General features: G+C 39.5%; 1 protein-coding gene across 1 annotated transcript in view; it reads right to left on the minus strand.

Moving 5' to 3' along the window:
* supt6h (SPT6 homolog, histone chaperone and transcription elongation factor) overlaps positions 1 to 16287 on the minus strand; it is a 73937-nt gene that overhangs the window by 8708 nt on the left and 48942 nt on the right. The window contains exons 28-34 of the mRNA XM_063031795.1: positions 16103 to 16243; positions 15824 to 16019; positions 10696 to 10934; positions 10164 to 10277; positions 6269 to 6393; positions 850 to 962; positions 81 to 161 (exon numbers count right to left, since the gene is read on the minus strand). Of these exons, the coding sequence (XP_062887865.1) occupies positions 81 to 161; positions 850 to 962; positions 6269 to 6393; positions 10164 to 10277; positions 10696 to 10934; positions 15824 to 16019; positions 16103 to 16243 (1009 nt within the window). The remainder of the gene's footprint in view (positions 1 to 80; positions 162 to 849; positions 963 to 6268; positions 6394 to 10163; positions 10278 to 10695; positions 10935 to 15823; positions 16020 to 16102; positions 16244 to 16287) is intronic.

Here is a 16287-nt window from a genome sequence, read left to right on the forward strand (position 1 = left end):
GACAGCAAGATTAGCATAAAATCAGGAATGTTAAGTGATGGATACTTTGAACACAAATTCAAGCATTTTCACACATGTACCTGCCAAATTAATGTTAGCTGGTGTTGCATCCATCGAGGCAGGAGTTCTACTGGACCTACTTGTACTTGAAGGTGTTATACCTAGGAAAAGGGATCCACATTTGTTAGTACATTCAAAGAATGTTTTACACAATGTTAACCACTAAAACAAAAATCAAATGGCAATGTACATCTTGTCTTAAAATATATTGAATTATGTTTGTCCTCAGAGCCCTCTTTCTTAGAGAATATCTTTAATACTCAGAATCACTCAAGACCATTAAAAACAAATTTAAAGCAAACGAGCATTAAAAAAAAATCAATTAAATTGAATTATCGATCACTTTACAGCTACTTTATTCCACTGAAAGGAATTTGCTGCTGGAATATCAGGCAGATTTCCCAGACTTCAAATGGGAAGATCTGCAAAAGTTCAAAGAATCCAACAACACAGTACAATGGTCATAACAGACGCACCACACAGAATGGAGGAACTCAGCAGGTCAGGCAGCATCTATGGAAATTAAAAAATAGTTGACATTCCTGGCCATAATGGACTTTATCATAAGAGATGGTACGTGCAAGGCTCTAATGTCAGGTTGCATTGACATTCTTGAGCTTCTATCCAGTTTAGTAGGCTAAGGTCAAAAGATCCAAGTGGATTTAAGTAGAACATCTTACCTATTAAACTTTTTTAGTTTTCTTACCATTTAATTCCAGCCCATTTTAAAGCATTTATGTTTTACATACGAATTATTTTCACTGATGTCTGTATTTAGACCCATCTTACCTGGCACTGGGTCCTGGAAGTGATCTTTAAACCATCTAAATAAACCATTCACAGTTGGGAAAACTTGCCCTCTATACCGATATCCTTCTGGTGTCACTGTGACAAACTCTACCCTGCAAAACAAAATAGCGTTAAGTGTAAACTATTATTTCATTTGATGAACTCTTACAACTGCCACTTCAACTAATGTTTTATACATACCTCTTTCATAAACTTTGTTTCACGTAAGATTCTCTCTAATAACATACGGTATGCCTTGCCTACAAAGTAAGACTGTAGAACATAGGAGCAGATATAGGCCATTTGGCCTATCGAGTCTGCTCCACCATTCAATTTATTTCTATTTTCCCTCTCAACCCCATTCCCCTGCTTTCTCCCTGCAACTTTTGACACCCTTACTAATCAAGAACCTATAAATCTCCGCTTTAACTATCTCCAATGACTTGGCTTCCACAGCAGTCTGTGGCAATGAATTCCACAGATTCACCACACTATTGCTAAAGAAATTTAACTTTGTCTCTGTTCTGAAGGGACATCCTTCTATTCAGAGGCTATACCCTCTAGTTCTAGACTTTTCCACTACTGGAAACATACACTCCACTCCGGAGTGACATCTACAATTTTTCAGCCCTCTGAAACCATTCCAGAATCTAGTAAGTTTTGAAAGATCACTATTAATGCCTTTGCAATCTCTTCAGCTATATCTTTCAGAAGCCTGGAGTGTGGTCCATCTGGTTCAGAAGACTTATCTACCCCACACTTTCCAGCTTCCCAAGCACCCTCTTCTTAGTAATATCAACAACACTCACTTCTGCTCCTGACTCTCAAATTTCTGGCATGTTGCTGGTGTCTTCCACAGTGAAGACAGATGCAAAGTACTTATTCAGTTAGACCATCCTTCATTTGTTCCTACTTACCATTTCTCCAGCATTTTCCAGCGGTTCGATGTCTACTCTCACCTCTCTGTTACTCTTATATACCTTAAAAAAAAGTCTTGCTATCTTTTAAAAAGTATCAGCCATCTTACAGTTGCAAGAAAAAGCTTGTGAACCCTTTGCAATTACTTGGTTTTCTACATAAAATGTGGCTAGATCTTTTTCTAAGTCACAAGAATAGACAAAGAAAATCAGCTTAAACTAATAACACACAAACAATTGGATGACTTCTGGTCAATATTGAATACACCATTTAAATAATCACAGTCTAGGTTCAAAAAAAGTATGTAAACCTCTGGGGCAATGCCTTCTACAAAAGCTATTTGGAGTCAAGTGTTCCAATCAATGAGATGAGATTGGAGGTATGGGTTATAGCAGTGCCCTGCCCTATAAAAAAAGACACATAAAGTCAGGTTACTGACAGAGCCTGTTCTTCTCAAGAAAGATTTGTTTATCTGCACCAAGCCTTGATCAAAACAAATTTCAGAGGACCTTAGAAGAATTGAAGAGATACATGCAGCTGGAAAAGGCTACAAAAGCATTTCTAAAGACCCGAGTGCTCATCAGTCCACAGTAAGAAAAATTGTTTACACATGGTTGGAGGAAATTCACTACTGTTATTATTCTCCCTAGGAGTGGGCATCCTAGGGCAATGCTGAAGGAGGTTTAAAAAAAAGAACCCAAGGATAACAGCAAGAGACCTGCAGAGATCACTAAAAGAGGAAACAACTGCTCTTCCAAATAAAAACTATGTCTCAAGTTTGCAAAAGACCACCTGGATGTTCCATAATGCTTCTGGGACAATGTTCTGTGGACAGATGAGCCAAAAGTTGAACTTTTTGGCAGAAATGCACACCACTATATCTGGGGGAAAAAGGGCACTGCGCACCAACACCAAAATGTCATCCCAACTGTGAAGCAAGGAGCATCATGGTTTGGGGCTACTTTGCTGCCTCAGGGCCTGGACAGCTTGCACTCATTGAGGGAACAATGAATTCAAAATTGTATCAAAACATTTTACAGGAGAATGTCAGGGTAGCAGTCCGGCACCTATAGCTTATTAGAAGTTGGACGATGCAACAAGACAATGATCCGAAACACAACAGTATAACAACAGAATGGTTCAAAAAGAAGAAAATGTGTGTTCTGGAATGGCCAAGTCAGAGTACAGACCTTAACCGAATAGAGATGCTGTGGCATGACCTAAAGAGGGGTGTTCATTCAAGGTATCCCAGAAATATTGATGAACTGAAACGGTTCTGTATGGAGGAATGGTCTCATATTTCTCCTCGCCATTGTGCAAGTCTGATCCGCAGATACAGGAAATGTCTGGTGGAGGTTATTGCTGTTAAAGGAGGTTCTACCCATTATTAAATACAAGGTTTCACATACTTTTTTCAGCCTGGACTATGGATGTTTAAACAATGTGTTCAGTAAAGACATGAAAAGTACAATTGTTTGTGTGTTATTAGTTTAGGCAGATTGTGTTTGTCTATTATTGTTACCTAAATAAAGTTCAGACCACATTTTATGAGTAATTAATGCTGAAAAACAGGTAATTGGAAAAGGTTCACAAACTTTTTCTTGGAACTGTACCTTTATATTTCATTTTTTTCACCTTACTGCTTTTTTTTAGTAGCCTTGCACTGTTTTTTAAAAAAAATGTTTCCCACTAATTTTTGTTCTATTGAATGTCCACTCCTTTGCTTTTATACTGTTTTTGACTTCCCTTGTCAGCCACCGTGGCCTAATCCTCCTATTAGAATGCCTTTTTTCCTTGAGATTAACCAATCCTGTGTCTTCCAAAATACTCCCATAAACTCCACCCATCATTACCTTCCAATCAACTTTAGCCAGTTCATCTCTCAAACTTCTATAGTTACCTTCACTGAACTGTAATACTAATACATCCGATTTTAGCTTCTCCCTCCCAAACTGCAGGATATACTCTACCATTATGATCACTGCGTCATGAGGGTTTCTTTTCTTTGAGCTCCCTAATCGGATATGCTTCATTATGCAGCACCCAATCCAAGTTGCCCTTTCCTCTAAAGGGCCTGACCAAAAGTTGTTCTAAAAAGCCATCGTGTAGGCACTTTACAAGTTTCTTATCGAGTTCCAGCAGCGACCTAATTTCTGAGTCTATCTGAATAACGAAATCCCCCTTAACCACTGTAACACTGCCCTTTTTACATGCCTTTTCTATATACCATTGTAATTTATACTCCACATCCTGGCTACTGTCTGGACACTGGTATTTAACTCCCATCAGGATCCTGCTATACTTACGTTTTTGTAACTCTACGCAGAAGGATTTTACATATTCTGAACCAATGTCACTTCTTTCTAAGAACTTGAATCAGTTTTTTTAACCAAAGCCATCTCACCCTCAACTGCCTGTCTTTTCATTACAATGTGTAATCTTGGATGAAATGCTGTTAGCTGTGGTCTTCTTTCAGTCACAACTCAGTGATGCCCACATCATGCCTGCCGGCTTTTAACTATACTACAAGATCATTTATCTTACTTTGTATATTGTGTGTATTCAAGTAAAATACCTTGAGTCCTGTATTCACTACCTTTTCAATTTTGTTTCCATGTTGCCTGAACTTAAAAAATTCTTATCCCTTTATAAACTTCTGTCCTTTTCCTTTGTTCTAGACACTTTACTAATCACTCCTGTGCTCTCCTTTCCTTTTACTTTATCCACACTTTCCCAAGCTATTGAACCTATCCCCATACTATTTAATTTAAAGCTCTATTCACAGCACCCTGGTCCCAGCATGGTTTAGGTGCAGCCCATTCTCTCCTTCCCCAATAAGATGCCCACGTCCCAAGAATTCAGACCCATTTCTCCCACATCAGTCTTTACGCCACATATTTAACTCTCTGATCTTATTAACCCTGTACCAATTTGCATGTGGCTCAGGTAAAAATTCAGAGATTATTATCTTTTTGGTTCTGCGTATTTAAATTTAGTCCCTAGCTGCTCAAATTTCCTCATTAGAACTTTTCCTTTTTATTGGTATCCACAAGGACCATGACAACTGAATCGTTCCTCTCTCACTTCAAACTCCTCTGCAGACAGGATGTGATGTCATGAACCCAGGCACCAAGCAGGCAACACAGCCTTTGCGACTCTCAATCCTTCCTCTAATGACACGATTCCAATTACAACTACACTGCTCTTCTCTCTCCCCTCTTGGATGGGTCCCTAAACCACAGTGCCATAGTTTGGTTGCTCATTCTTTCTACAGCTCCCATTCCCATCCTCATAGCCAGCACCAATCTCAGACGTATTAGGCACTACCTCTTGGTTACCCCTACTTGCCTCACTCGCAATCACACCTTGTCGCCGGGCAATGACTGAATTTGACGTAGATAATCTAATGGGTGTGACTACCTCGAAACAGCGTCCAGGTTCAGATAACTCTCCGAATCCCTGAAGCATGGGAGTTTTTGAAGCTCAGCTTCCAGACCATCAACTTTACGCCTGAGTTCCTCGAGCAATCAACACTTTGCTGCAGATAGGGTCATCCGGAACCACAGTGGGATCCATCATTTTCTACATCATGTAGCTACCATATCTGATCCCACATCTTTATTTAGTTTGTTGCAATTTGGTAGCTTTTTAATTTAACTACTCTACATTAAAAGAAACCCTACTCTATATTAAAAGAAACCCAACCTGTTTTTACCTATTACTCACATGTATCTCCTTTCCGAAGAACTTAAACCAAAGCCTCAGCGTCAGAAAATGTGCTACAATCTCATTGAAAATTTTCTCAACTTTCTACTGACAGCCTGAGTTTTATTCATAGAAAACCTACAGCACAATATAGGCCCTTCGGCCCACAATGCTGTACCAAACATGTACTTCCTATAGAAATTACCTAGGGTTACCATAGCCCTCTACTTTTCTAAGTTCCAGGTACCTATCAAAGTGTCTCTTAAAAGACCCTATTGCATCCGTCTCCACCATCGCCGGCAACCCATTCCACACACTTGCCACTCTCTACAAAAAACTTAGCCGATATCGCCTCTGTACCTCTATTCCTTAAAACCTAACCCTCAACCATAAAGTCACTCATCTTCTACAGCAGCTGTGTTGTCATCTGAAAATTCCTTAAAATTCTCAAATCAATTTATACCTTTATGATCAAAATAGTACAAAAATATTAGATTTTTCTTTTAAAATTGATATTAAGGGGGAAATGATAGATAATTTGTACTACAGATTCACAGGCCTTTTCAGATTAAAACTGTTATTGCTAATCATTATCAAATCCAATGAGCAACAGAACTGGCTTTAAGTAGTTTACATTGTGTATGATAATCAGAATTATGTTCATAATAAATTCAAGGTAGAGTTAGAAGCAATCACATAGACTTATTCAGAATGACAACTATTTTCATCAAGGTTAACAAGGTGATAATTACTTAAGTTTATCTACTGAACATAAAGACACTTTGTAGATACTAACCTGGGCTTGGCACGAGGTTGGTAGCCTAACAAAAACTTTCCCGGCAGTTCCTTTGATGCTGAAATGAAATAGGGAATAAAAGAAGGCTTTTCCCTTTTGGATTTTGATAGGATCTCTTCCATTTTCTAGAAAGAGTAACAATGCTACATTTAATATTTTTCTTAGGTCACATGGGAAATGAGGGTACAGTACAATTCCAAACATTAACTATTTAAACTTCTGGTGGATAACTAAGATTGACCTAATCTTAGTACTATCTGGACCTTCTCCAATGACTAAAGGATGGTGGCACAGTACACTTGACCAATGTTTCAATTAATAAAAAGCGTTGTTCAAAATTCATCTGAACACGCATCTTACATTTGAATCTATGGCTACTATTATTTCAGCTATCAGAAGGTAGTCAATTTTATTTTCATACTTTTTAAATACACATTAGAAGTTTTGCATCTTTTCAAAACTTAATACAATACTTACTGAGACCAAATAATTAAATAGAAATAGGCATCCGTTAGTCTCATGAGACCATGGATTTGCGCCTTGGAAGGTTTCCAGGGCGCAGGCCTGAGCAAGGTAGTATGGAAGACTGGCAGTTGCCCATGTCGCAGGTCTCCCCTCTCCACGCCACCGATGTTGTCCAAGGGAAGGGCACTAGGGCCGATACAGCTTGGCACCGGTGTCGTCACAGAGCAATGCATGGTTAAGTGCCTTGCTCAAGGACATAACACGTTGCCTCAGCTGAGGCTTGAATTAGCGACCTTCAGATCACTAGACTGATGCCTTAACCACTTGGCCACGTGCCAACACAATTATTTTGTGCATATTCTTGTTATCAATATCTGCTGGAGCTGATACTCTATAACTCACATTGCAAACAAATCCAGACCCAAGGCCATAAGATCAACAAACACCATTGGCAATGAAATAAACAGAGTGCACCACATAAACTACTCAAGTAAGACTTGCATTCACTTCAGGTTGTGAAACATTACTGCCATGAGGAGGGTAACAAGTCATTCACACTGAAGATAAAGGTGTATGTGGAAAGAGTAAATTTCAGAGGGTTCACCTTCAGCTATTGTACGTGAGTCTTAATTTCCATTGACCTTACTTGCAACTTGCCATGTAATTAGCAAAGCAGTATCAGAAACTACAAAAAGTTTTAAAATAAAAATTTGGAATACATGTTGTATACATATTGGCAGTTTTTTGCAGCTGATGCAAAGGACAGAATTTTTTTATGGTAGAGGAAGAACATCGATGGCAGTTGAACTATATGAGGAAAATTTAAGTATTACTAGATGTAAAACTGTACAGCATAATTAGTCAATGTAAAGTAAGATTTTCATAAATACAATTTTCTGCAAGAAAGATTTGATTGATAGAATGTGCTGTGGTATAGACCTCAAGGTTTTCCCCATATATATCAATATCTTGGATAATTTACAGCACAAATGCATGTTTAAATCTGCAGGTCACACAGCTGGGAAAGGGGCAAAGGCAAATTAAGCAAATGGCCAGGAATGTGGCAGATGGTATTTCATCCACAAAGTATCAGTTATCAGATCCAAGAATGACAAATTCTTGTCATTCAAAACAGTAATGGTACATGGCCAAAAGGACTTGGATGGGTAGGATTACAGATAGTTAAAAACTCCTGATGGTTATAGCAATTGTAAATTTATAGCAATAAATAGAAAAAGTGTAGCTGTTATGCTGAGTATATTCCAATTTAGACAATCTGAAAATCAATGGCCTGAAAAGTTAATTTCTTTTCTCCCTCCCTCTCCACAGATGTCTGAAGCATTGCCAGCATATTCTGCTTAATTTCTATGAAAACTAACATACAGGACTCATTTAAAGAGAATGTTCAGCTTATTGTCCCATAAACTGCTGCTGTAGTAATCCCATTTCTGTGCTTTTTCTCCTCCTGACATTCATCAGCTTTATTAGTTAACAAAAATATGATTCCATTATCCTTTTAAGCACTGCATTTCAAACCATAACAATGCAAAAAAAGTCAATTTTTTCCCCTTATTACTTCATTGTGTGCTCTTTGATCAACATTTCAGCAAAGAGATTCTCTGGAATAACTACCAAAACATCTCAGCTGAACTGACCTTTACTTCTAATGTCAGCAATTCCAAGTCACTCACTGCTCGCAATTTTTTTCTTTATCTGTCTCAATGGTCAAACTTATTTATATGTTGCGAAACTATATCAATCTTCCACTTGAGTTCCGATCCTAATTCTAAAAACATTTAGTGACTGCATTCAATGATTTGTATATTTATAAACTTAAAAGCTTTAGTTTTGACAAATTTGCTTTAGAACAGCAGCATCCATTCATATTGGCTTTCCTTGCTCTTCATTCTAAAATGCACCACACACAAAAACATTGGCTTTTACCTCGAGAAAACTGAAGCATAGTGGGAATAAAATTGCATTTCAGTTCAACCTAGTCTTCATTCCGCCCATCTAAAGAACTATGCAGATCTTGCACTGTGCCCTTCAGGAAGAATGCATTGGCCATGAATAACTACTGGGTCTAAACACTTGTATGATAACAAGTTACATAAAAGTGGGTATGCTCCTTAGAATTTGAAGGGTCAAAGGTGGCGTAAATGAAATGTTTTGATTGACAGCTTTTTACAAGACACCTACTCTCTCTGCTGGGGGATTCTGGTAATCCAGCTCAAAGTGACATAACTTCAACATTAAACAAAAGCCACTTCACAAGAACTCAAGACTCACTTTTGACACAAAAGAGGTGGAAATCTGAAATTCTTTCCATTTAAAGGCTGCAGACTGCTATTTTCCAAAGCTAATGCAGACATTTTTAGTAGATAATGGCATCATGCGGATCAAAGACTGATAAATGAGTTGCAGTAGATCAATATGATCCAATGAATAATTGAATAGGCTTGAGGGGCTCAATGTCTCATTCATCTGTCCACAAACATTTATGAACTGCTTGTGCAAATCTACTGCCTTGTTGCAGGACTCTCACTCATTTGCTTTCATCCAATGTGTTATCTGCAGTTAACTGATAATTGCAAGCTGAGTCCAAGTACGCAAATTCTCTTATTTCTGTAATTTTATCCCCTTATTTCACAAAATTTGCTTCTAGGCTACAGTTAATGCTAGTTAATCCCGGTTTTCCATAGATAACTTATTTGGTTCAGTGAAGGTAGTGCCTTTTGTAAACGATTCTAGTTTATCTTTTGGTTGACTCCCTACCCTGCACAACAGTGACATAAGTATCCTTATGCAATGTGGATATTTCTCTATTTGCCTTCTGACAGATCATCATCAGGTCAATACTACACAGAATTTAGAATAAACTAAGATAGCAAACATAACATATGTGTGCCTTAATCTGTCTAAAGGGTGACTGCATACTTAATTATCTCCCCCCACCACTGGATATTGATTTCAGGCATCTACTCTCAAAAATGATTCAGAGGGGAATCCTATATAGTACTCAAATGCTTTTAAGACTCCTTAAAGTTAAAAGCACCTCTTATTCTGCATTCTTTCATGGAAACTGGTAAAAAGCTGAGACCCCTCATCAGCATGGGAAATTTAACCAGTTTCTATGAAACGTGGAGGCAGTAGTGTCTGATCATAAACAGCACCTCTCTACTAATTGATACACTTCTCAATAGGGTACAAATTACTTTATTGCACTATCCACGTTGGGTAGGCACTGAGGTGGCTTACTGTAAAGTGCCCAGTCTATTGAGATAAAATGCAAAACAGCTGAGTAAAAGATTTAAAATTAATGCAAAGATGAATATTTTTATTCCTCATTTACCAACATTAAAAAACACATTAGAATTGTTCACCACGTAACTGTTACTAAGCTAGCTAAGTTTAACTTTCATACTAGTACCTTACGGTCTCCACCATTGCAATCCTGGTAATATTTATGATAGAGCAGGTCACGAGCAAAAGATGCCATTGGCTGTACATATCGAGCAGTAATTTCATCAAGGTCTTCAAATTCCTGGATGATGGAAATGCAGATTAAGATTCTTATTTAAATAAACAAACATACTCTATGTCACTATTACATATACACAACAGCAGAATCACACTAAAGACAAACTGAATCAAGTACTGATTACAAAGGGATTCTACAGCAAGATATTTTCAAACAGTATTTGATCTCAGATGAAAAATATACCAATAGATATGAACATAGGAAATTTGTCCACGTAGATTTGAAGGTTTAAAGTGTAATATGTGAAACAACTTACTCCAAGTTTGAGAATAGTGACAGCTACCAATTTTACACTACATTTGCAAGTAAAAGCAAAAATTTTGGTAACGTGCTGTGTAGCATGATCTATGAGCAACAGAAATTCCACATGGAGTAAATTAATAAATCACTGATAAATTAGAATAAAACTCATTTTCCTTGCCTCATTGTTGATCCAAAGAGATTGTCCCAAACTGAAGGCATTCTCCTTGCCTTCTTCTCTCACATCTATGTGTTGATAGATCCCATCTGTCACTTTCCAGGTTACAGTGAGATGATTAGCTCCTTTGCTGCTGGGTCTGATAATGACATCTCCTTGGTCCATAGTTTCCATCATCTTCTCAGCCTGCTTGAAGTTGATATTGTGGAATGATGGATGCACTATTACTCGTTTGATGTATGCTAAGAAAGAGTCACAAAGTAAATAATTAATAAAACAGAATTGGTTTGAATACGGACAAAGCTTTCATTTCCGTCAACACAACAGTGATTTTATTTACTTATTGAGCACCAGTGTGGAATAAGCCCTTTGAGCCATGCTGCCCAGAAATCTCCTGATTCAATCCCAGCCTAGTCATGGGACCAATTACATTGACCAATTAACTTACCAACCAGTATGTCTTTGGACTGTGGGAGGAAACCGGAGAACCCGGAGGAAACCCACGTGGTCACAGGGAGAACGTACAAACTCCTTTTCAGCCAGCAGTCCCCAACCACATGCAAGGCATGTGCTACCGGGCCGCGAGGAAACGATATGATTTGGCGTTATGAGTCAGCTGCACCTTTCCTCATTCCCTGTCACGCGCTGTTGAGCTTGAACACACGCGAGGTCATTACCCGCACGTCATCCATGTCAGCGCGGGAAGGAGATCAACTCCTCGAGCTTGCAAATGACGGCAGGCTGAAAAGTATGTTTGACATAACATCTCTGCCGGCATTCCGGATCAAAGTCAAGGCTAAGTATCCTGAGATAGTCAGGAAAGCACTGAAAACGTTGCTTTCATTTCCAACATATCTCTGCGATGAATGCAACGAAAACTAAATTGCGGAATAGACTAGACATAAGGAACCCCCTTCGAGTATCGCTGTCTCCCATCACCCCTCGATAGGACCGTCCTGTTGCAGGAAAACAAGCCCAGGGCTCCCACTGATTCAGCAATATTCGTGCGTTGCAATGATTTTATATGTTCATACAAGGAAAATATGCGGTGTTTGATATCCAAACGTTACTTAAAATGTTATGATGCTATTATAAGTGACTTATATAACCATGTAACAATTACGGCATGGAAACAGGCCATCTTGCCCCTTCTAGTCCGTGCCGAACGCTACTCTCACCTAGTCCCACCGACCTGCACTCAGCCCATAACCCTCCATTCCTTTCCTGTCCATATACCCATCCAATTTTTCTTTAAATGATAATATCGAACCTGCCTCTACCACTTCTACCGGGAAGTTTGTTCAACACTTCAAGCTCCCCTGTCCTCCCCTGATAATTGTCTTATCGCTATATTCATGCGAGGAAAATATGCGCTTTGTGTTTAATATTAAATTCGTTAGATAAACCCTTTTAGAAACGAAATTGAGTGTATTAGCCACTTATCACCTATACTCCGGTCGTGATTAACACACCCCACCCGCTGCCGCCAACAGAATCGGCAAAAACAATTTTTAAGAAATCGGCACGTAAATACATGCGCAAGTTACGCATGCGCACTGGTGCCCGCGGAAGGCTTCATGGTCATTGTAGTCTTTCTCGGGGTAAACCCAACGTATTTGACTGCTACTCTTGTACGTTGGCAACCCTAAACCCTCCCCCCCCCCCCGGTAGGCCGGTCCACAAGAATATTGTCAATATGAAACCGGTCCGCAGTATGAAAAAGGTTGGGGACCCCTGTTATAGGCAACGGCGGGAATTAAAAGCCAGTACTGTTAAGTGCTGTGCTAAAAAGTTTTCAAGTTGAAAACCTCATGTTAGATGGAAATAAGTTTTCAAATAAATATCTTAGAACAACACAGCACAGTGCAGATAATGCTCCCTCTAAGGTGTACACATCATTTGCTTACTCGCGCACAAGGGAATTTAAATTGCGTACAAAAGGTTGTCACCCACTACCTAGTTAGCATGTTGTATATTTCATGATTGTACACAATCACATTTCTTTTTCCAGTTTCTGATGCAGACAGTGCTGATAACATGGAATCCACATGACTTGTCTGCAGATTTTAGAGGTGGCTCATTAACACTTTCTATTGAAGAAATTATTCAGTGTGCACATTTGTTGTCACATAGCACAGCAGAAGATTTTTGTGCATGCTGGTCATCCACAAATAAGAGGGAACATTGAGTCCACGATGGGTTATTAAGTTTGCAGATGACATGAAGGTTGGTGATATTTTGGATAGTGCAAAAGGTTGTCATAGATTACAATGGGACATTGATAGGATGCAGATGGAATTGAATCTGGAAAGGCATGAAGTGATAAACTTGAAAGAAGAAATATGGAGGAACAGAGGGATCTTGGAGTCCACATTCACAAATCCCTCAAAATTGCCAGGAAGTTGATAGGATGGTTAAGAATGCCTATGGTGTGTAGGGCTTCATTACTCGAAGGATTGAGTTCACAAGTTGTGAGGTACTGTCCTTCTTCATTCCAACACCCCTGCTGGGGCATAGGCTGCCAATAGCAGCACGCCAGAATCCTCTGTCCTGGGCCAAAGGATGATCAGCCCTGTGGTTTCCATTTGCCCTACATGATTTTCATAACTCTTCTAGGCGAAGATCCTTCCTCTCTCTCAAGATGCAGATTTTCGAAGTTCTGTAGCTGAGTTTTTAACAGGATAGGGCTGCTAGCCCCATGCCCAAACCTCCTTTCGCAGCCTGGCTCGGCACCATCCATGGTGGAGTTGTGGGGTAATATTGTAGCTCTGTCAAAATTCTGATTAGACCACACTTGGAGCATTGTGGCCAGTTCTGGTCACTATATTACAGGTAGGGTCTAGAGGCTTTAGAGAGGATGCAAAGGAGATTTACCAGGTTGCTGTCTGGATGACAGAGCACATCATAAGAGAATAGGTTGAATAAATTAGGTCTTTTCTCCTATCCTTCCACTTCCTCATCCAAGTCATTTATAAAAATCTCAGAGCAGAGATCCCTGAAGAATACTAGTCTCTAGGCAGAATAGTCTCCACCTACTAACACGCTGTACTTTCTGCTGGCAAGCCAATTCTGAATCCACGCAGCCAAGTTTCCCTGTATTCCATACTTCCCGATTTGCTAAATGAGATTCTCATGAGGAACCTTATCAAACCCCTTACTACAATCCGTATTCACCACATCCACTGCTCTACCTTCATCCTCCTGTTCTTCGTGTATGTGTGAAAAATCTTGGGGTTTTCCTTAATCCCATTAACCAAGGTCTTCCTATATCTTCTTTTCGCTCTGCTAAATCTATTCTTAGGCCGATTCCTATCTTGTAACTCTAAGAATCTATTTGATCCTTCCATCTAAACTTTAAGTAAGCTTTTTTCTTTCTCTTATCATTCTTGAATTCTTTACCCTACTATCTATCCCTTCTCTGCCTCAATGGGACAAACCTATCTCGAACCCCATGCAGGTGTTTCCTAAACAATCTTGATATTTCCACCGGACATTTCTCTAAGTATATCTACTCCAATTTATGCTCCCAAGTTCCTGCCTTGTAGCATTAGAATTTGCCGTACTTTCTCTTAACTCAATGGGACAAACCTATCCAGAATCCCATGCAACTGCTCCCTAAACAATCTCCACATTTCCATTGTACATTTCCCTGAATACACACACCTATTCCCCAGTTACACTTCCAAGTTCCTGCGAATTAGCATTATAATTCACCCTCCCCCAATTAAATACTTACTCATACTCTCAGCTCCTATCCTCTCCAAGGCTATGCTAAAGGTCACTGTCTCCAAAATGCTCACCACGAAGAGACCTGTCACCTGACTAACTTCATTGATTAGTACCAGATCTAGTACAGCCTCTTTCCTAGTCGGCCTGTTTACATACTGTGTTAGGAATCCCTCCTTCCCATCAAATTCTGCCCCATCTACATCTTTTGCACTAAGGAGGTGCCAATCAACATGAGGGAAGTTGAAGTCACCTACGACACCACCCTCGTTATTTTTGCACCTTTCCAAAACTGCCTCTTGATCTTTTCCTCAGTCCTCTGTTGCAGGGGTCCCCAACCTTTTTTGCACCGTGGATCGGTTTAATATTGACAATATTCTTGCTAACTGGCCGACTGGAGGGGGTAGTGTTCAAGTAGGGTTAAACTCACCTTAACATGTCTTTTACAGTTAGGGTTGTCAACTTTCTCACTCCCAAATAAGGGACAAAAGTAGCAGTCAAATCCCGGGACACTTTACCCCAGGAAAGACTACCATGATCATAAAGCCTTGCGCGGGCACCTGTCTGCGCATGTGCGTACGTGCTGAATTTTTCTCCCACAAATCGGTTTTGCCTTCATCTTCCCGACTATACTGTACATACATTATTTCTACTTTATATAGGCTGTGTATTTATCATATCATTCCTGCTTTTACTATATGTTAGTGTTACTTATTTTTGGTTTTATGTGTTATTTGGTATGATTTGTCAGGTTAGTTTTTTGGGTCTGGGAACGCTCAAAAATTCTTCCCACATAAATTAATGGTAATTGCTTCTTCGCTTTACACCATTTCGGCATGAAAGGTTTCATAGGAACGCTCTACCTTAGCGGGGGAAATACGGGACAAATCAATTTAGCCCAATATATGGGATGTCCCGGCAAATACGGGACAGTTAGCAACCCTATGTTCAAGTTCAACAGTGCGTGACAGGGAATGAGGAAAGGTGCAGCTGACTCATATCGTTTCCTCACGGCCCGGTAGCACATGCTTTGCTGCCTGGTGGTTGGGGACCACTGCTCTATTGCTGGGGTACTGTACAGAATACCCCCAATAAAGTAACTGCTCCCTTCTACCCATGCTGACTCAGTAGAGAATCTCTCCACCGTCCTCACTTTCTACAGCCATGATACTATCTCTGATTAGCAATGCCACTCCCCCACCCCTTTTACCTCCCTCTCTGTCCCTTTTGAATCATGAGAATCTCTCAGTGACGTTTTGAATACTTACACAGTCTGATGATGAACCTGCACAGTCAGAGGTTGCAGCATATTCAAGGAGCAAATGGGAACTTAAGACTTTGAAAAATGAAATACTAAAAAAAGTAAACTGTAGTTTTCTAAACAGTGTCTGCCAAGATTACTTACTTGTGCGTTGTTGTTTTTTCTTTGCATCCTCTTCAACTTTATGATCTGCAGCCTCAGAGTCAAAATCATAATAGGTATCCTTGGGTAACTTCCACTCATTGTTCTTATCCATCAGATCAGATGTTCGACAAGTAAGGTCTACACTAAACTTCTCAATGTCTATCTTCATAATGCGGCAATGTACAGTCATGCCAATCTATAAGAGAACAGCAATGGTCAATTAGACACCCATCAGATATCTAGCAATACTAGAAATTATTTCAATAGAATTATATCTACCTTGACCCTTTCTTCAGGATGTTTAACATTTTTATCACTGAGGAACTTTGTTGGAATAAAACCTGTAACATTGTTGTCCAGCCTTGTCTTCACTCCTATAGCCTGGCCAGGACATGCACCACTGTCAAAATGATTCCAAACCTGGAAGGTTGGGTGGGGGGGGGGGTGCAGGGAGAGTACAAATA

The sequence above is a fragment of the Mobula hypostoma genome, chromosome 23, assembly GCF_963921235.1.
Source record: "Mobula hypostoma chromosome 23, sMobHyp1.1, whole genome shotgun sequence".
Taxonomy (NCBI): domain Eukaryota; kingdom Metazoa; phylum Chordata; class Chondrichthyes; order Myliobatiformes; family Myliobatidae; genus Mobula; species Mobula hypostoma.